Source organism: Electrona antarctica, assembly GCF_951216825.1.
Source record: "Electrona antarctica genome assembly, chromosome: 16".
Taxonomy (NCBI): Eukaryota; Metazoa; Chordata; class Actinopteri; order Myctophiformes; family Myctophidae; genus Electrona; species Electrona antarctica.
In genome coordinates, this window is record NC_136797.1 from 20,619,175 (window position 1) to 20,641,123 (window position 21,949).

A 21,949-nucleotide genomic window follows, 5' to 3' on the forward strand; every position below is an offset into this window, starting at 1 on the left:
ACTCTTAGATCAAGACTTTTCTTTTTTGCTGATGTTCTCATGTATCTGTTTTATTTTGACCTCACATTTGAAATTGTATTCAAATGTCCTGTTATAATGTAACGTGTTTCTTGGCTTAATTAATGTTCTAATATTTCGTGTGGCACTTTGAATCGCATTGTTGTTGTCTAAATGTGCTATACAAATGAACTTGCATTACCTTTACAAATTGGAAAAGATAAATATTAATATTATTGTTATATTCAATTCCATATTAATTCTGTCTCTGTGCCAAGGTCAGTGTCAGGGGCCTTCGTGATTATTTGTGAAGAGGTAAGTAGGTAATTGACTTACTAATAAATTACTTTGATTTAAAAAGAATATCCACGGCACAAACTTACAATAAACTTAGCAAATTTCATGCCGAATAGAAACATTGCAGCCCCATAACATGACTGCATTTTGTCAAACTTGTCTCCCAGTTGCTGTTTTGTTGATAGGCGAGGGCCCACGCGTTTAGCCAGATAACGGCAGGATATGATTTGAAAGAGAAACAGACAGTGATTTTTAGAGAAGTCACCGTCAGCTGCAGAGTGTCACACCTCTGGTAAAACACAGGAGAAACAAAACATGAAAACTAAATTCTCAGCAGAATCCTGTCTTGTCACGTTCAGCCACAGTTTCACAGTTAACTTCACACAGATCTAAATCACATCAGATTGTAATGGTCTTAATCAACTGGGCTCTTTTTCTTTTTTTATTATCTGGCACGTTTTAACTGTTCTGAACAACATTTTTCATATGCACAGGGTATATGTGCACACTGAAATGTTTAGTGATAAGTTATCCAGAGTTTAGGGGCCCATTTGGTTACATTTGCATACTCAGAGTAAATTAACATAAAACATTGTACTGTGCTCTGTACATACAGTAAGGCATGAAAAGGTCCATGCCCCTTAAATCCGCTGAAATCCGAAAACGTCATAATGTCCCAAGATCTAAATAGGGACCGAGTAGTAGGGAGACCAACTACTGTAGATGTAGTACATAACATACTGTACTCTTCCATACAGATGTACTAGTTATATTGTATTAACATACTCTAACATACAGCTGTATATTGTATTCACATACTCTACCATACAGTTATATTGTACTGACATACTCTATACAGATGTACAGGTTATAATGTATTGACATATACCACCATACAGATACATTGTATTAACATACTGTACCAACCTATACAAAGCCATATAGTGTCCCTATTCTGGGGTGAACATTTGGCAAAAATAGAAGATCTTCGTTGTGAGAGCTCGGCTATTTTCGGCAAAGGGATTCGGTATGGAGTGAAATACTAGAGGATCCAGTATAGAGCCCTGTGGGACTACAGTGGACCAAGTATAGGCTATATAGGGTTTTAAAAAGTGGTTGAAATCAGTTTCCTGCATGGTGGCAGCTTTAAAGATGCCTATACCAGACCAGAGAGGACAGAAAGGTGCTTGAAAATGAGCCTCACAAAGCGGTTTGAGCAGGATGGGGAGTGTTTGTGCAGGAGAAGGATTTTATCAGCGCGAAACACTCACAGGAAGTCCGGTTTGGGGATTGTCCGTCCAATTCCTGCGTTCCACAGGAAACGCTGCATAAAAAGCAAGCGAATGACGCCCAAATACACCTCATTTCTCCGCGGCCGGTTCACGAGGAGCACCGACAATTAAGCCGTCTTGAGGTTTTTTGAATACTAATAGTAAAAAACCGTGGGATGACGAGCTTTTAAAAAGAAAAATGTATACGGGGGAAGAGTCAATCCAAGCCAGTCCACTGGGCCGGCACTGCAGCAGGCACGCTCGGTCCGCAACACGGCCTCTGACCCTCCGGGCCGGCCCGCGCCCAGAGCAAACACCCACCTACCTGATGACTGCATACTTGTGGGGTAAGAAGAATGTTTCTTTGAAAGTCTTTATCAGTGTTGCCGTGATTGTCGGCTTATTATAAGCACCTTGGGGCTTCTTTGTAATGTTGCTTGTAAATTGGTAGTGGTTGTGGGTCATATAAACTTAAATGTTGTTTTAAACCATGTGGATCTCTAACGTGTTCATGTCACGGACCCCCAAATTAAATATATTCGTCCCTAGCTCCCTAATCCCCATCTGAAAATATTTTGTGACAGGCAGTCCCGTACCAGATTTGTGTTGTTCAAATGTTTTAAAAAATCGTCCAAATATTCCACATTTAATTTCAAGATTGTATTATTTTAAATAGCTACACACTCACAAGACTATTGCTTATAGTAACTATTGCTACCTGCTTGCTTATATTTCTCTCACAAAATCTGAAAATCCCTGATGTCCACTTGCACACAAAGCCTTTCTCTATTAGACTATAGTAGCCTATACTTTACGGCTGTTTCCCCAAACATGGGCTTTTGAGAAATGTTCAAAACTAGGGCTTAGTTAGTGGTTCATTCATAATGAATTTACTACTTTTTTGTATACGTTTGTTTGTGTCCCGCGAAGAGACACCATTCTGGGGTCTCGATCTGAAAAGGTTTGAGAATATCCCTCTTCTCTTGGATAGCCTATACTGTGTAATGCTGCCTGTTTTATCTTTTATTTTGGTATAGTGTAAACAAACACAGGAAGCATGCAACGCCATGCTTTGGCCTTGAGGGTCAATTAAAAGTAACATTAAAAAACCCATAGACCTATCTGTAAAGATGTCTGTGATCAGATTGGTCATGTTTGTTGGTCAATGCTTTGTTGGCCTTGATCGGCTCTAAAATGTATATAGTTTACAGTATATTTTACAGTATAATTTACAGTATAGGCTATGTTAAGAGATAAACACACACATACTGTACAGAAAATGATATCCATATGGCTTTAGTCAACCAATCAATCAGAGTAAAGCAATACCACAATGTGGAAATGAATACAAAATGTGCTTGAGTAAAAAAAGTCATCAATATGTTGCAGCTGATAAAGGTGGGGTCGCTTTTAATTACCCAGTGCTGAGTAGCTTAACCCATAATAATACATCACGATACAGGCTATCAGTTAACCCATTTTGACCTGAGATCAGTTTCTAAAAATGTCTTCTACATCCTGACTATGTCAGTCGTTCTTCGATTTTTCAAAAATAGCAGACCTACAAGCTCGTAGCGCGCCACTCGGTGGTGCGCTATGAGCTTGTAGATCTGCTATTTTTCAATAGCTAAAGCATAACACCAAAAGGGGTTCCCGCCCTGTTTTTACTAATATAAATCTACCTAACTATTAACTCACGAAAATTGCAGTAAAGAGTAAAACGTATATGTACACTGTATATATTTGCCAGGTGAAGTGGAGTATAGTCAGAGGAAGTATAGGCCTATGCATGACATTTTAAATACTAAAGTAAAGTAAAAGTTGTACTTTTAAGTAAACGTATACAAGGCCTTATATCTGGTACTTTCCACCACTGGTTTAGTGGTGAGGCCTAAACTCCCTTAGGACATAATTTCTACTTCTGGACAAACCCATGTATTTAGAAGGCTGCTTTAGGGTTAGGCTGACTAGTGTTTTTAATTATTTGAGTCAGCAGATGTTTCCAGAAACTGGCTGTGATCCTGGTTTGTATATATAGGTCTATTTTATATGTTTGGAATGTCCCTCATAATCATACCCATTAAACGTTAAAACCATACAGTTGTAAAACAAATAGTGATGTATTTTCTATTGTCCATCTTCATTTGCCATAACTTGTATACACTCAGAGTAAGGGTTCATTATTTGGAATCCCCTACAATTCTACAAGCTCACAATGCAATGCAATGCACATAGACCTGCTATTTTCGTAATTTTTTGAACATTTAAAAATGTGTCTTTACCAGGACTAAAGTGGTTAAATAAAGTTTAAGTCCTATAGACATATACTATTTCCATCACCGCTAAACCCCAATATCCCTAAACTTTTTGCCTTTTTAAAATATTTTGCAAAACATTTTTGAATAGTTAAAATGGCCAGTCTACAAGCTCACAACGTGTCAATGTAGATTGGCTAGTTGAACTATTCAAAAATGTTTTGCAAAATAGTAAAAAAGGCAAATAAGTTCAGGGATAAGGGGTTTAGCGGTGACAAAAATGGAGCCCTTCAAGGGTTCCCAAACTAACTTTTCAGGCACACGATCATATACCCCCTCCAAAAAAATAAATAATAAATAATAACAATAATTTGGGGAAAACCACTGGCCTAACTCATGCAGTGACGTCACGGAAGTGTCCCCCATCTGATCTAGCCTCTCAGATGCAGGACACCCACCCTAACCCCCATCCATCCCATCCACGCTCCAGCTGTTCCACCTTACCCCCCATGCATGCAATGCGCGCTGCGCTGCGCTCTGCAGTGACAGTCCGATAGATCTGGGTGGGATAGGATAGGCTGAGGCTGAGCTGCGCTGCGCGTGGAGGATTCCGTGGTGGAACGAACAACAACTGAGAGTTTGATGATCATAACAACAACAGAGCAAACAGCAGATAAGAGGGAAATTATTACACGCGAGTCTGTGGAATATAAACGGGAATTACTTTGTTCAAGCACTTTTTCCAGTGGAATCAATCTGTGTTGTTGTAAGTTGCGCGATTCGTTTATAAGTTCATTGATTGCCGATTGCCCTGCAGACTCATATTGACCAGTGTAGCATAGGCTACTGCTTATTATTATATATGTGTAAGTGTATATAGCGTCTAATCCGTCTATATTATAACTTGTTGTGAAAATGTGTGTGGACTCATTCGCGAGAGAGAGAGAGAGAGAGAGAGAGAGAGAGAGAGATGATGGGGACAGAGAAAGATGGAGAGAGAGATGGAGCTGGGGGGGGGGGGGGGTAGATTGCGTGTGAATTGCTACACATTATCTGTCCACAGACAGTGTCCAGTTAAACAGCGCCACCCGTTGGCCATAGTAGCCTATTAGGACTATAGGCTGTGCTGTGTTTGGAAACTCCAATGATGTTTTCTTTCCATGTTAGGACGCACGGTGCTAACTACAGTATGCTGATATAATAGGCAATTAGTGAATTACAATTAAACGCCCCTCTCTCGATGACACAATATTTAACTAGTCCAAGATCCGTGCAGAATGTCATAAAAAAGTCTGTTTTGGATATTCATTATATTAATATAGCACCATGTGCACTCTTTTGATGACAACATTTTCCATCAGTTAGTAGCCTATGTTGTATTGTATAATCAATGCATGCATGCCTCAAGTCTGAAATCATCCTGCAGTTATACACCACATGCAAAGCTATTTGATGTGATTGCACTTTATGGTCAGAGTTTAGTGTGTGGCTTTTTGTATTGTCGTGTGTCTATTTTCAAACCAAGACAGTTGCACTGTGCGCGCGCGTGCACACACACACACACACACACACACACACACACACACACACACACACACACAATCTCTCTCTCTGTCTGTCTCTCTCTTTCTTTCTCTGTCTCTATCTCTGTCTCTCTCAAACACACACACACACACAGACAGTCCCAAAAACACACACACACACACACACACACACACACACACACACACACACACACACACACACACACACACACACACACACACACACACACACACACACACACACACACACACACACACACACACAGTCCAGTGAGTCTGGCTGCACGGTGATTTGTGAATGAATGCAGGCTTTAGCAGTGCATGTCCAATCTCCAGGCGTTGAGCCAGCAGCAGCGAATCAGAGGAGCATGCAAACTGTCAACCCAGGGCTTATAGCATCAATTGAATCCTCTTGCAGACCTCTTGCAGATCTCTCTCTCTCTCTCTCTCTCTCTCTCTCTCTCTCTCTCTCTCTCTCTCTCTCTCTCTCTCTCTCTCTCTCTCTCTCTCTCTCTCTTGACCTTTACTATCACACCAGGCAGGCGAGCCTGCCAAAAGTCCCCGCTGAACCAATACTATAGTGTCATGAAGAGCAGCTTCAAGTTTGACTCCAACACCACTCTTCATTTAGTTTGTCAGACTCATATTTTCAGAGAGCTGTCTTATACAGGACGGGAGTTCAGGGCTTGTTTGTTCCCACATGCCATTTAAATCATATATATAGCCTATATGAAATAGAGGAGGGAACTGTAAATTGCAAAAAGCACACGTTCCTTTGTCTTGTTGTATTGCTCACAGTCTGCAAGTGCGTGTTAAGATTTACTTCTCTGCATGCTGGAAAATAGCCAACATACAGCGCAATTAAGACTCGTTGTGCATGATGTGAGCTTGTAGATCAGCTATTTTCAGCACCGGTGTCGCTCGCACACATATACATACATATACAAGTACAAATTGAGCCTTTTAATTTAGTTTGGTTTGTACTTTGTCCTCAGGAACATAGTCATATGAACTCCTCGGTATGAGCTTACAATGCTTACGTAGGCTAGTGCATGTGCCTATTTCTGTACAGGGGCCTCTGTGGGTGGGTGGGTGTTGAAGGTGGGTCACAAGTTCAGCATGAAAACCACTAAAACCGGCCTGATACCACAAAGCCACTTCCTGAACAACCAGCCGCACTCTAGGCCAGGCAGGCAGACACCCAGCAGCCAGCGGGGAGGGCCATACCGGGGGGCAAATAATGCCATGTTTGGGGAATAGAATTCTCTTAACCCATTGAGACCTGTCCTGAGGCCGATTCTACAACAGTTTTCAGAAAAACGTATGTTTCTATTACAGTGGTTCTCAAACATTTTCATGTCAAGGACCCCCACAATTATATGTATTTGGCCCCCAACCCCCATCTCAAAATAATCAAAACCACACTATGTAAATACGTGCAGGAATGTTCACACCCCCAAAATGCGCAAATAAACTGTAAATACAGACATTTTTGCAATGTAATTGCAATGATTTAATGACACTAAAACGACTATCTGTTGGAATAAAAACCTTCAACATTCCAACTGTGTTAATGTGGCTAAAAACAAAAACCACCAAAAAAAAGAATCAAATGTATTATTTTGGTCGTTTGGTTTCATTAACGCCGACTTGTGATTGAAACCACTGGGACTGGTCACATATTTTGTTCCAGGGATCCCAAGAGCAAAGATTGGAGTTAAAAAATATATTATATTATAGCCTATATTCAAAGATTTTCACAAAATTGTTCACAATGTTTTTTAATTGGCAGAGCTATAAGCTTATAGTGCGGCACAAAGTGAGGTTAAGACAGATTTTCAATAAAAACAAAAAACAAATGGGTTCCCACCAGACTGGGAGAGCGGTAATCTAACCTCCTGAGATAAACTTGTAACTCCTTCCCATCATTAACACACACACACACACACACACACACACACACACACACACACACACACACACACACACACACACACACACACACACACACACACACACACACACACACACACACACACACACACACACACAACAAAGTAAGTGCTCTTAAACAGAGCATGACGCGCAAATAATATGGCATAAGGCGTTTTTACTGCCAGTCATAAATCAGAGGGAAAGGAGGTAGCTATAAGTGCTAAATCTGGGGCATCCGAACCTCCCACTATGGTACTTTCACCACCCTCCAGCCTCCATCCTCAATGTCAATTAATGTCCACGCCTACATGTAACAGTGTTGATCACATTAAAATGACTGAAGATTTATAAATATAAATATAACAAAATATTATTATTAAATACTATTTTATTAAATATTACTAGATTTGTTTGCCGCCTCAGCCATTTCTACTACTGTATGTGAAGGAATATTACATTAATTGATTCTTTTTTATATTCATAGTGTGGTTCTCCTAATGGCATCAAGGCAGTGATTTATGAATTGATATTGATAGCTGAGATTCTTGACAGTTTAATATTTCAGATGATCGCTGCTTTGAAAAGCAGTGAATGGCCCGTTCTCTTCTCATGTTGAAAAGTAGTAGCACACAGGTGCAGTGTCAATATTATTTGCAGAGCAGGGACGACCTTCGATTTGTAAAAGGAACAGACAGGGGAAAATCTTCTTAAAACCACTTATCCTGTAGGTAAGACAAATAGTAAAAACAAATAATAATAAATAAAGTGCCACACTACAAGAGCACAAATTGTGACTTGAGCTTGTAGATTAGCTACTGTTTTTGAATAAAAAGAGAAAACAAAACTACTCTTCTATACTGCTACTGTATATATCGTATATTAAACACTGTTTATAGTTCAGTAAAGCTCCCCAGAAGACAGTGCAAGGCTGCACACAGATCATACATAGTGCCGGTCCATGCATGGGGTCTGCTTTTGGTACGGCTGAGTTTCTGTTAGGATTGGCCAGAGCAGAGCTCATCTCTCCAGTGGTCTGCCTTCAAAGCATAGGAACTGAGCCAGCCTAGAGATGATACGTTTACAAGGACACTTGGGGAAAAAAATATGAGAATGTTGAAGTGAAATATTTTGGAAGATGAGTGGCATCCATTTTTTTGTCCTTTCTTTAGGCCCTGCATGTTTTTCTTTTCATATATTTCGTTTTACGATGGTGTCGTGCAGCGAAAATAGCTGAAGATCCACAACGCAACAATGTCAAAATTCAAGAGGTGTTTTTTGCATGTGTTTTAACCCATTTTGACCTGAGATCAGATTCTAAAAATGTCTTCTACATCCTGACAGTTTTCTGAAAAAGCTATGTTTCTATGTCAGTAGCTTTCTATGTCAGTAGCAGACCTACAAGCTCGTAGCGCGCCACTCGGTGGTGCGCTATGAGCTTGTAGATCTGCTATTTTTCAATAGCTAAAGCATAACACCAAAAGGGGTTCCCGCCCAAAATGGGTTTTAAAGTGCGGTGAAATGTGTGATGATTGGACGTGTCACTTTCTCTACTAACGTTTCCACTTACAGTACCCATGTAGATTTCAGCTTTTAGTTTTTGCTGTATGTCTGCGTTCTTGTCAATAAAAACAGAAATCAAATCAAAACTATCAATCAATCAATCAATCAAAACTAACCATTGATCTCTCTCTGTCTCAGGTAGGTGGAGTCATCACCCCTGGAGGAAGAAGAAGAAGTCCTAACACATCATCCTCATCTGAAGACCTCAGCCACAGACGTCCCCTCCTCGTCTCGTCTGTCCTCCTTGTGTCTCCTCCCGTCCAACTGGCAGAGAGAGAGAGAGAGAGAGAGAGAGAGAGAGTGGGAAGGACGGAGAAGACATGTACCAAACACTGCTCCTCTCCTCCACTGTCTTCATCCTTCATGTGACGATGGCGTCTCCTCACTTGTCTGGTCACCATGGGTAACTACTCTACTTTTTTACTCTGTTGTTTTAGTCTATCAACTAGTCACCTATACAGCAGTGGGTCAAAAGGGGCCAATTGGAAAAGAGAGGAAAACTATTAAATACATATTATTTATTATGATTATTATGATTGCGATTATTGTATAGCAATTGTGTGCGCAAGATTATTGTGCTAGGTTGACCACTCTCAATCCAGCCAGCGTCCCTATTTTTGGCATCTCGTTATTGTCAAAACAATTTGATAGCTAATCTACAACATCGCAAAACACTAGGTGTTATAATATATATATTTTTGAATTAATTGTATTCTCTATTTCACAATAGAGGGGGCGCAGCCTATGTTCTTCCAGGCTTGACATGGAGAAGTTTGGGAACGCCGGACTTGATTGAATGATTTTGATTGACTTAAGACTGCTTTGGCTCACATTGACTTGGTCCTACTGGCTCAATCTGTAGTTAAACATCTTTAGTTCAAGCCTAAATTAGGCTGCTTTGTTTGCAAAACCCTAAATGCTTGACCCGACATCCTCACCCTCAGTAAAAGTATGTCGAACGCTCAGATAACGTTACACATCTCTCTGCCACGTCCCTGACCTCAAACCAACCCTCTGGGTCATAAACTACTCATTTACGTTTTCAAGCTCTCCCACAAACTCCAAAATAAACTGAAAACCTTAGAGGAGAATGACAAGGGCCAAAGATCAACTTGTAACCACTTTCTATCTGGTGTCGCTATTTTGGGCTTGGCATTATAGGTGGAAAATGGTCAAACATTGTCAAGATTTTTCAAGAATTGTAAGAAGAATTTTAGCAAAATTGATGAATTGCAGATCAAACTCAGCGTTTTCCTTGATTGATTGAATATTTTATTAGACAGAAATGCAAACAGCACGAGTACAGTCATACAGTTTGTCTGAAGGGATAGACACAAAAAAAGTCCAGTGGACTTGTTTCCATTGAGGTGCTACAGTACACATTCAAATAACTCAGTTATTGTGAGTCTGTGTCCTTGTAGATCAGCTATATCTTTGCACGACCAGAGTATACTATGCATTGGGATGCATTCAGCACTGATCATAGGCCAAACGAAAGTAATTAACATATCAACTTTCAGAGGCACACAGAAATGTTTGTTAATATTGGTGAAGCAGAGCGAAGCAATCTGTCCTCAGCATTCTTTGGTAAATCCGTTAAGATGCCTCTTATATTCCAGAAACTGTCACAGCTCATCTTGCTGTTCAGTCTCTAGGAAGCCCAAGGCTAATTGTTTGGTTAGCTGAAGCTAGTGGTTCTCAAACCTTTTTATTTATTTATTTTTTCTCGTGTCAAGGATGCCCCAAATTAACCCCCAGATAAGATTTGTGTTTGAACATTTTTCATTATATTTTAAATCTACAAGCTCACTCTACAAGCTCACAACGCATCCTATCACGACACGCTGTGAGCTTGTAGATCGGCTAATTTCAATAGTTGATAGTTAAATTGACTTTGATGCTGTATTAAAGGAGTAGTTCACCCAGAAATGACTTATTTTCTATCAAGTCCATACCCCACAAAGCCTTGAATTCATGGAGATCTGTTTGTTTTTGTTGCATTCCGGAGCGAATAATTGGATGACCGGGTGGCTGGTCAGCAGGAGACCCAATGGGCTCTATGCACACAGAATAACTCCTCCTACTTCCGAGCTGCTTATCCCTACTTGGTGTTACCGACGGTACAAATTAAGGCTCTGTTCCATTTAGTGTGCAGTGGTTCTCAAACCTTTTTTAATTTCAAGGACCCCCATAACTCTTAAGAGTGTACAAATGGAACCAAATGGACCCGTAAGGTTCCATTTGTACACTCTCAGAGTTACACACATGCACCGTACGTACGGGGCCAGCATTTGGAACCCACTCAAGGACACTTTGAGACCCACTGGAGTAGCAGAGTGTTTCCAGTGAGCCAATAACACGCACAATAGCAGCACCCTGACTCTGTCTGCCCAGAATGGAACAGTTAGCCTTCATTAGTATCATTAACACTGACTCTGTCTGCCCAGAATGGAACAGCTAGCCTTCATTAGTATCATTAACAGTGACTCTGTCTGCCCAGAATGGAACAGCTAGCCTTCATTATTAGTATCAGCGGTAACACCTGTGAAGGAAGTAAGGAAGGGGCCCCAAGTTCTTTCCAAAATGGTGTGTGTGCATACTGCATAGAGCCCATTGAGTCTTGTAATGGTCATCAAATTATTAAGAATGCGACAAAAACTAAAAAACGAAATCTCCATGAATCCAAAGGCTTCATGAGGTGTGTAATTGATAGAAAATATGTTTTTTTATTTTTTTAAAGGACCACTTTTCAACCTTCTTCATATAATAGGTCCTCACTAATCATAATAATCATGATAAAATGGCAATTTTATCATGATTATTAGTGAGGACCAATTATATGAAGATAGGTGGAAAAGTGTTGAAGTGGTCCTTTAACTCATTTCGCTGCAGGTGACCCCCTGGAACCCACCCGACGACCCCTTGTGGTTCCCCCGGACCACCAGGGAACCAGTGCACCTGATGATGTTTTTCTTGTTTTCTTCCCCTCCACGCAGGAGGAGAGTGTGCGGCCATGAGGTGCGTCAGCGCGTTGTCACGACAACAGAGTCCTACATCCAGCCGGTGCACAAGCCGTATATCACACTGTGTCAGGGCCATCGCCTCTGCAGCACGTACAAGTAAGACTCACCGCACACACTGGAGCGCGCTGACTGACACACAGGGTTACACTTTTTAAAAAGACAAACACATTTTGTTTAATTTATTTGTTTATTTGCGAGGGACCGTATATAAGACCTGGAAAGCATCTGTGTCGTTTTAGATCTTTGCTAAAAAAAAAAAGAATGAAAAAAAAAGCATTATTTTGTACTTTCAGAAATATTCAGAAATAGCAGATATACAATTTGAAAAATCTTGAAAATGTGTGTTAAATCTTTGAACATGAATATATATTCTAAAGCAAACATTTTCAACTCAAATATTTGCTTCTGGCTGTCCCTAGAAGAAAATATTTTGAGATGGCGGTCTCGGCGGTCCAAATGCATATAATTTTGGAGGTCCTTGACATCCACGAAATAGTTTGAGCACCACTGATATAGAAACAGAAAACTGTTATAGCGTTTAAAAGACAATTGTGTAATCAGCCTCAGATATGAACCCATGTAGGACTGTTGCACCTATACGTTGTTATACCTTTCAAGGTGGGAACGCCTCTGTGTCATTTTCCTTTCTTGTTGCTATATTTCGCCGTTGTCTGGCAGAAACCTCTCATCTCCACATTCAAATTGTTCTTTCTTCTCGTAAATTAATACCCTACAATTAACACCCTACTTGATCACAGTCATCACACTACATGCGTCACGCAAAAGTATAAAAAATAGCAAATCGACAAGCTAGAAACGCGGCGCGAGAGCTTGTCGATCTGCTATTTTTGCTATATTTTTTTATTTGCCACAATGTGTTGTGTGTGGAAAAAACCATGGTGCAAACAGGACACATGGTGCAAACAGGACACTTCTTCCAGCTCTGAGAAATGCCATGTATACATTCTGTGACATGTCGACCATAACCGACGGCTCCACCCAAAGACATCATGTCACATATAGTCTCAACATGACCGTACTGATAACTGATATGAACGCCATCATTAAGATCAGAAGATCGCCATTTGTTGAAAGAGTAAAAAAGAGTTGAGGCTTGAGGGCCGCCCCATACCAAGCTCTAGAACTACAGTAACTATAATGTTGTGCCAAAACAATATACTGTAAAGTGTAAATATAATATAAAAACAATACAGGTATATCGTCGCTATCTACATATTTTACCTATTTTATTTATTTACCGTTTTTTTTTGTGTGTGTGTGTAAAGTAACGCCCTACTTGATCACACTACGGCGTCACACAAAAACATCAAAAGTAGCAGATCTGCAAGCTCTTAAGCGCGGGGCGACGAGACACATTTTGAGCTTGTAGATCTGCTACTTTCGCCATTTTCTAATTTGAATCGGGAAAAGTAACCATTTTTGGACAGAGAATGGATATTCATATCATAGTTACAGTGTGTTTGTCTTTTCTTTCTCTCACAACGGTATACTGTACAGTACACACACACACACATGTAAATACTGAACTGGGTCAGGGCATCGCATCACATATTTGGTGGGACTCTAAATATCTAAGTGCTCTGTGTAACTACGGGAAATGAACTGCCTGCCCACAGAGACCGCAGCGTTGTTTATCTTGGACAACCTCTCCCTCCATGCTTTACACACTCTCAATCTCTGCCCTCTCTCTCCCTCTCTCTCTCTCTCTCTCTCCCCCCCTCTCTCCCCCTCTCTCTCTCCCTCTCTCTCCCCCTCTCTCTCTCCCTCTCTCCCCCTCTCTCCCCCTCTCTCTCTCCCTCTCTCCCTCTCTCTCCCTCTCTCTCCCCCTCTCTCTCTCTCTCTCTCCCCCTCTCTCTCTCCCTCTCTCCCCCTCTCTCCCCCTCTCTCTTCCACACTCCCCGCATTCTCTCCCTTCGCCTCTTTGTCCCGGCCTTCCCTTTCTCTCTACACCAGTGGTTCTCAAACGTTTTCATGTCAAGGACCCCCAAATTGACACTGATTAGCCCGCGTACCCCCATTTGAAGAGATATGCCAGGGACCCCCACATAAGAGATTTTTTTACAGCTGACTTTAATTTTAAGGACCGCCGACATGAATTAGGCTACCCCCATTTAATGGCATTTCTATCGCTGAGACCCCAATTTATATTTAACTCTGAGAGTGTACAAATGGAACCAAATGGACCATTTGGTTCCATTTGTACACTGGTTCCATTTGTACACTCTCAAGAGTTACAGACCCATAAGGGTTCATTTGGTTCCAAACTATAATTTAGCTGGGGACCCCCTGGAACTCCCTCAAGGACCCCTGGGAGTCCCCGTACCCCACTTTGAGAACCAATGCTCTGTCTACACTCTTCTACGCTCACTTTCACTTTCTCCATTCTTTTGCTCTGAGACACACTCTAACAACTGTATGCAGTTGCACAACTTTAACCATTTCTTTGCTTTTAAGCCTTTTTCCTTTTTCTGAATTGTCGTCCATTTATTTCTGAATGTTCTCCTATCATGACGTGCCCAGACATGGCAGGCTGCTCCGAGTTAACATTTAAAGCTCCGTTTGGTCCGTTTTAGTCGGGCAAATCCAAAGTCTTTTCCCCCCTTGATGTCTGTCTTTCTTTTACCTTCATACACACCTCGTTCATTCTGTAGCTTAGCCTGTGCCAATTAAAGACCTCATGAGGCCGAAAAAAGGTCTTCTAAATCCTAACAGTTTTCTGAAAAACTTGTTTCTATGTCAACCTATGTCAACCCCAGAATTATCTGTATTTGGCCGTGAACCCCCATCTGAAAATATGTTGTTCCAGGGACGCCCCAGAAGCACTGAGCTAAAAAACGTTCGGTCTGAAAGAATATATATATTCAAACATTTGCGGCACATTTTCACGATTTTTCAAAAAGAGCAGATCTACAAGTGGCGCGCTATGAGCTTGTAGATCTGCTATTTTTCAATAGTATAACATAATGCTTAGTTAAAACACCAAAACGGGTTCCCGTCCAGAACGCGTTAATACCTAATATATTATCAGTGACATTTTCGCCACCAGCAAAAGCTCTGAATGTAGATTTGGGCCTTGCATCATGAACTCACTCATTCCCTGTCGTCCTCCGGCCACTCCATCCTCTCCTCATCTCTCTCAAACACTCGGATGTCAGCGGTCTGTGGTTCAGCTGTCCGTCACTGCCAAGCCAAAGCTTTTTGGGGGAGTGCTTGTTTTGGTTCACTCCACGTCTGCAGGCCGTATTATGCGCAAGGTTTTACAACAATTTTATATATATATATATATATATATATATATATATATATATATATGGTAAATGGTGCATTTGTATAGTTCCTTTCTCCAAAGCACTTTACAATGTGCATTATACATTCACACACACCACTGGCGGAGGAAACCTGCTCATCATCAGGAGTAGTTTGGGGTTCAGTGTCTCGCTCAAAGACACTTCGACAGTAGCCAAGTATACAGACCCACATCAACAAAGTATTTAAGGTTCATGTTTTTGAATCACCTTATTTATTTATTTAATGTCTACTGCTCTTACTGCATTTACTTATACCTGCATTAATGTATCACTTTTTACTGACATGTTTGCTCTCTGGTGAGATGCGGAAATACCTTTCGCTGTACTGTACTGTACTTGTACATTGACAATAAATTGAATCTCATCTCATCATCATCTCAAAACAAGTCAGGCGCACTGACAGCGGCCAGTTGAGTGCCTGCCCTGCACCGAGCGCAGTGTCCAAGTTGGCAGGCCGCAGTGGGACAGAATTAGGGTTTAATGTGACACAAAGCGAGCGCTCCCTCCGCACGTCACCCTGCTCCTTCTTGGCTCGGGCTTTGGCAGTGGCACACATGCACACATGCGGCTCCATATCCATGTGCATTTCCATTCTCTCATTAGCATTCTTGTGGTCTGATATGACATGGAAATGACTAGCGTGGCCTTAAACCACACGCAATGGTGATGACAATATAATGAATGACTGGTAAACCCTAAACCCTTTGTTTTCCCCCTTTTGAACAGGACCGTGTATAAGGTGGCATCGCGGCAGGTGAGCAAGACAGCGCCGCAGTCCCACTCCCACCCAGAGTGCTGCCCGGGGTGGCGCCGGTTTCACTCTCACAACTGTAATCAAGGTAAGTTTGAAGGACGATGTTATTAGAAGTATGTATGACCGGGTCCGGTTCAGGGTTGGATCATGTAGATCAACTTAAAACTTGCAATCCGTCATTTTTATGTCTTGCCCGCCGGCGCGGGATTTGTCTCTAGTCTCACGCATGATATCAAATGTCTAGCGGTCATCCAAGAGGCAATCACCCACTATACGCAGTACTACTTGTCAACCACTAGGTGTCCTACCCAAGTAGGGAGACCATCTCCAAGTCCAACCACTAGTTATATTGTATCAACAAGTTAACAAGTGAAACCCTATATTTTGTTGTCCAGGGTATCGCGAGGGAACGGTTCCTCGCCTTATGTTTAGTTTTGTTTTTGCCATTTTACTGAAAATAGACGATCTACAAGCTCACAAAGTATCACGTTGTGAGCTTGCAGCATCAGCTATTTTCACCAAATGTTAGGCTATAGTTTCACTGAATGTTGTTCAACTATTCATGACATACCCAGAACAGGGATGGGCTCATGTGGTTGACGACGTACTCTAAAATAAAGTTTTATTCATTCAAATGTGTTATGGATTTGCAATGTCAATAGTGTCAGTCAGAGCAGTGGTTTTCAACCAGTGGTCCTTGAAGAAGGGGTTCCAGGTGGTCCCCAGCTTAAATGATGTCGAGTTGGTAACCAAATGGACCAGATCTTTAACTCTTGAGAGTTAAATTTTTGTTAAACATCTGTATAACTTAATTTTCAAGAAGTCGACACAATTGGAGAATGTAGAATGATTGATATTTTCATCCACGCCAGTTGTCTCTCCTAGTCCTACCACATCACCACAACAATACAGCATGGAATTAAAATCTCATCCAATGACGGAGTTCTGGGTCTGAGAGGCTAAATGTCATCAAATGGCGGTCCGTGTGGCTCAAATGCCAAATAAATAATGGACCTCGATATGAAAAGGCCGGGTTGAAAATGAAAACAGGGCTGTGACTCTGAGTGTACAAATGAAACCAAATGGACCGCTACAGGGCTGTAACTCAGAGTGTACAAATGAAACCAAATGGACCGCTACAGGGCTGTAACTCAGAGTGTACAAATGAAACCAAATGGGGGCTGTGACTCTAAAGGCTCATACATAGTCTGGATTTTCGGACCACCGAACTACAACATGACGTCACGAGCTGCGGTGAAGAGCAAACCACCGCCACCGCTCCAGCCCTTCTCTCTGTTTTTACTCACCACCGCTCAACGTTATTTCAGCTCCGGTGGTCAGCTCACCACCGGAGCGGTGGTCACCTCACCACCGAAAATCCAGACTATGAATAGGCCTTGAGTGTACAAATTAAACCAAATGGACCGTTACAGGGCTGTGACTCTGAGTGTACAAATTAAACCAAATGGACCGTTACAGGGCTGTTTTTTGATTGATTGAAATATTTATTAACAGTTTGCAGAATTACAGTACATTTCAAGCACAACTCAATACAAAGACTGTTAACTGTGAGTGGACGACCCAATAAAGCATTACACTTGTTTACATATATATATATATATGAGGTGTTAAACTTGAAACACTCACTCTCTCACAGCAGTGTGTGGCCAGTCCTGTGTGAATGGAGGAACCTGTTTACGACCCAACCACTGTGCATGTCCACTGGGCTGGTCAGGACAACACTGCCAAACAGGTACACGCACACACGCACGCACGCACACACACACGTGGTGAGAACCCAAATGCAGGACAGCCAGGCAGAATTTAGTTCATAAGACCTTACAGACAAAAACACAATCAATGATTTGACAAGAACTGACTGGGGTTACAAGACTAATATACACATGAGGGCTGATTACACATGGGATACAGCTGGGGATTAAGACAAGGACATAGAACCAAAACAACAGGAATATAACAGAAATACAACACCTAGACATGCAAAGTCTGTGACTGAGACACACACACACACACACGCACGCACACGCGCATGCGCGCGCGCACACACACACACACACACACACACACACACACACGCACACACACGCACACACACACACACGCACAGAAACACAATGTCTGCACATATTCTTGTAAACACACAGACATGTTTGAGCAGCACACAGTACAATTGTCAGTTAGTGTTAGTGAACACATTTGTTTTTTTGTTTTTCGATTAATCGAATAATCGAGAAACCTCTTTTTCTTTTTTTGGGCCGTATCTTTTTTTTAAATTTAGTACTGTACATCACTGAATCAACATGAAAAACATTTACCATTTTTTACTTGAATCAATTGTTCTTTATTATGGACTATACTGTGGTTGCAGCCCTATTGTGTCTTAATGCTGTGGTGTTTGTTCCAGACATGGATGAGTGCAGCGAGCAGCAGCCCTGTCCCCAGCGCTGTGTCAACACGGCAGGCAGCTACAGGTCAGTGCTGACTGAGTCCACTATGAAACTATGACGGAATACCTTTTTTCACTGACGTAAACTAAATAAAAACGACGAGCCACGATGATTAAAACTATGACGGTGTGTCGACTACCTATTTTCACTGACGAAAACAAAATAAAATAAATGAGCCATGACGACTAAAACTGTGACTAAATATACTGACAATTTTGACTAAAATGTTAGGGAGGGACTAGTGGAGAAGAGATCATTTCATTTTTGGTTTGCTCGGGCATTCTGAAAATAGCACATCTACAAGCTCACAACGCGCATTGTGAGCTTGTAGATCGGCTATTTTCAGCATGCAATCAAGTGTAAAATCAGGCATTACGACGACGCCATCAAGGCCCCGGCAAAATGCTTCTTTGGTCTCGACAAAATCAACTGTAGATTTAGTCGCATAAAATCGCATGAGATTTAGTTGACTTCACTAGACTAACACTAAAACATCTCAGGTGACTTAAAATATGCCCCAAAAACAAGATGAAATTGTATTCAAAAAGACTATGGCTAAAACTAAAGTTGCTGTCCAAATCCTCCCTGCTACAGGTGTGTGTGTACAGAGGGCTTCACGCTGGCAGAGGACGGACGCTCCTGTCACAGACTGCACCCTAACGTCCCCGCTGTGCCCCATCGTCATCATCATCATCATCATCATCCTCCCCCCACCACCACCACCACTACCACCCAGAACAGCCAGATAACCATCCACGAACACAGACCCCACCCCAGTGGTTCAGGTAAAAACTTCACTTCACTTCACACCTGTGTGAAGTGAGGGTGCACTCTTCTCATGACGTAAAATAGACACTATGCCTATATTTGCTCAGACACTATGACGTAAGATTCTCCATTCATTGTCAATGGGAATTTAATGTTTGTGTAGGACAAGGTTTGTGAACATACACGAAAAGCTGGATATAGGAGGGGCTAGCGCCCCTCAAAAATAACCTAATACAGTAGGTTCTCGAACCTTTTTCATGTCAAGGACCCCCCAGATAAATGGGTATTTGGCCACGGACCCCCCCCCCCCCCCCCCCCCAGCAGAGATGATTTGTGCAACAATAGCTTACATGCGTGGCATGAAGGGACCCCCCCCTGCTCATTTCTTCTTCTTTTATTTGGCTGCCCTGGGGATAACTTTGTATCCCTGTCCCGGTCAGGCTGAATTAAATACATGCATTAACTTCCTGGGATGAATGATATGTTTGATATTTATGTTGGATCACAGTTCATCAATTTAATTAAAAATGTATCTTAACCACATTAACCCTTCTGGCCTCCTTATCTCGGGGCTTGGGCAAATTAGTATTTTCTTTTTTTTTAAATATATTTCAAATGTACGGTACTTTTGTTGCACGCCGAAAGTATACATAGGGCCTTATAACGTATAAGTGGTTAAGAAAATGCCCCCACCTCCCTCTGTTTTCTTTTACAAATTGAATCCTGGTGCATACAGTGTGTGTAGTGTGCGTGTGCGTGTGCGTGTGTGTGTGTGCGTGTGTGTGTGTGTGTGTGTGTGTGTGAATGTGTGTATTATTGCAGCAGCACGGCATTCAGAAGATGGGAACATAGCCAGCTTCGCGGTCCATTATTACTTTTGGTACGCGCTATGCCACTCTCAACTCGTACCGTGAGTAATAATGCACTGCGACTGGTGCCGACTGCAGAAACCACGTGACGTGGTCCAGACAACAGGAGCGACCGTGGAAGGAATTAAGTACTCGGACATGTTACCTATTGGTGGAGGTCAAGGACCCCCCAGTTTGACATGAATTAGGCAAGCTACGGACCCCCATTTGATGGCATTTCTATCTCTGAGACCCCAATTTATATTGTAAAATCAATGGTAATTTAACTCTGAGAGTGTACAAATGTCCCCAGCTAAATGATAGTTTGGAACCAAACGGACCCTAACGGGTCCATTTGGTTCCAAACTATCATTTAGCTGCAGGGGACCCCCTGGAACTCCCTCAAGGATCCCTGGGGGTCCCCGGACCCCACTTTGAGAACCACTGATCCAGACAACAGCAGTTGAGGTCCTATAGTTAGTAAGACCTCAACAGCTCTGCATGTATACAGTACAGTACAGTACAGTACAGTACAGTACAGTACAGTACAGTACAGTACAGTACAGTACAGTACAGTACAGTACAGTACAGTACAGTAGGACCTGGCTCCTACTGTACATGCAGAGCGTGTGATGTGGCCCAGACTCCAGACAAACAGCAGTTGAGGTCCTAGTTAGTAAGACCTCAACAGCTCTACATGTACAGTACAGTACAGTACAGTACAGTACAGTACAGTACAGTACAGTACAGTACAGTACAGTACAGTACAGTACAGTACAGTACAGTACAGTACAGTACAGTACAGTAGGACCTGGCTCCTACTGTACATGTATGCAGAGCGTGTGATGTGGTCCAGACTCCAGACAAACAGCAGTTAGTTGAGGTCTTACTGTACATGCATGCAGGTCCCATGGAACCCTCTGATAACATCTGAGCTAACAGAGGCTGATGCAATGTAAATATACAGTGTATGAGCAAAGCAAACATCCCACCGACTGTACTGTACTGTACTGTACTGTACTGTACTGTACTGTACTGTACTGTACTGTACCACGCTGGAAAAATCCTGGGTGTTTAACTAACCCTTTTTTCTTTCTTTTTTCCCAGTCAAAGCTTCTATATTCTGACTGCAATCATTGCTAAAGAGTGTTTGTTCGGTATAACATGGGTCGCGGTCTCTCCCTGTTTCTCCCAAGCTCTTTAATAAAAAAAACAGAAAATAGAATACAGTTTCTGGATATTAATATCCAGAATGAATATGAGAGAGAACAAACGCCACATGTATTAGCAGCTTCAATTGTATACAGTTCCAAAGGAGTTCGCCTTGTTGTGTTTCATCACTTCACTTCAGTTCTCGATACTGATCTAATCAAATCAAATCAAATCAAACTTTATTTATGTAGCACACAGTGGTTTTCAACCCTTTTCATTTCAAGGCCCATTATTTATTCTGCATTTGAGCCCACGTACTGTACGGATCGACCACCATTTGATGAAATGTATCCTCTCAGAGGCTAAATGTAGAATACTTGTCCACAATTCCATGCGCTGTGGTACCATTAGGAGAGATAACTGTAGGCAAATGTTGATAACAATTCTTCTACATTCTCTAATATGTAATAAGTTTGTAAATTAAGTAATGCAGATCATTAACAATAATATACTCTTGAGAGCATAAAAATTAAACCATTTCATTTTTCGCTCTCTAGAGTTAAAGATCTACATGTATCTATTCTATTCGAACCCCCTCGACCACTGGTGGTCCCCGGACCACTGGTTGCAAAACCACTGATGTAGCACATTTAAAACAAACAGAAGCTGCTTTAAGGGCATCGGCAACAGAGCATCGGCAGCGCCCATTTTGTGTTTACTAAAGAGATCGAGGGATTACAGGACAGGC

The 21,949-nt window shown here is 41.7% G+C and overlaps 1 protein-coding gene across 3 annotated transcripts in view; it reads left to right on the forward strand.

Moving 5' to 3' along the window:
• Positions 1-1,670: 1,670 nt before the first annotated feature.
• Positions 1,671-21,949, forward strand: part of egfl7 (EGF-like-domain, multiple 7) — a 28,491-nt gene continuing 8,212 nt past the window's right edge. Inside the window, exons 1-7 of one of the 3 annotated variants that reach the window (XM_079523644.1) lie at positions 1,671-1,912; positions 8,998-9,262; positions 11,856-11,978; positions 15,938-16,050; positions 17,623-17,718; positions 18,391-18,457; positions 19,028-19,218. In XM_079523644.1, the coding sequence (XP_079379770.1) occupies positions 9,180-9,262; positions 11,856-11,978; positions 15,938-16,050; positions 17,623-17,718; positions 18,391-18,457; positions 19,028-19,218 (673 nt within the window). In that variant the 5' untranslated portion in view covers positions 1,671-1,912; positions 8,998-9,179. Of the gene's footprint in view, positions 1,913-2,474; positions 2,527-4,450; positions 4,587-8,997; positions 9,263-11,855; positions 11,979-15,937; positions 16,051-17,622; positions 17,719-18,390; positions 18,458-19,027; positions 19,219-21,949 lie in introns of those variants that run through there. The other 2 variants (XM_079523645.1, XM_079523646.1) reach the window with 2 other exon arrangements.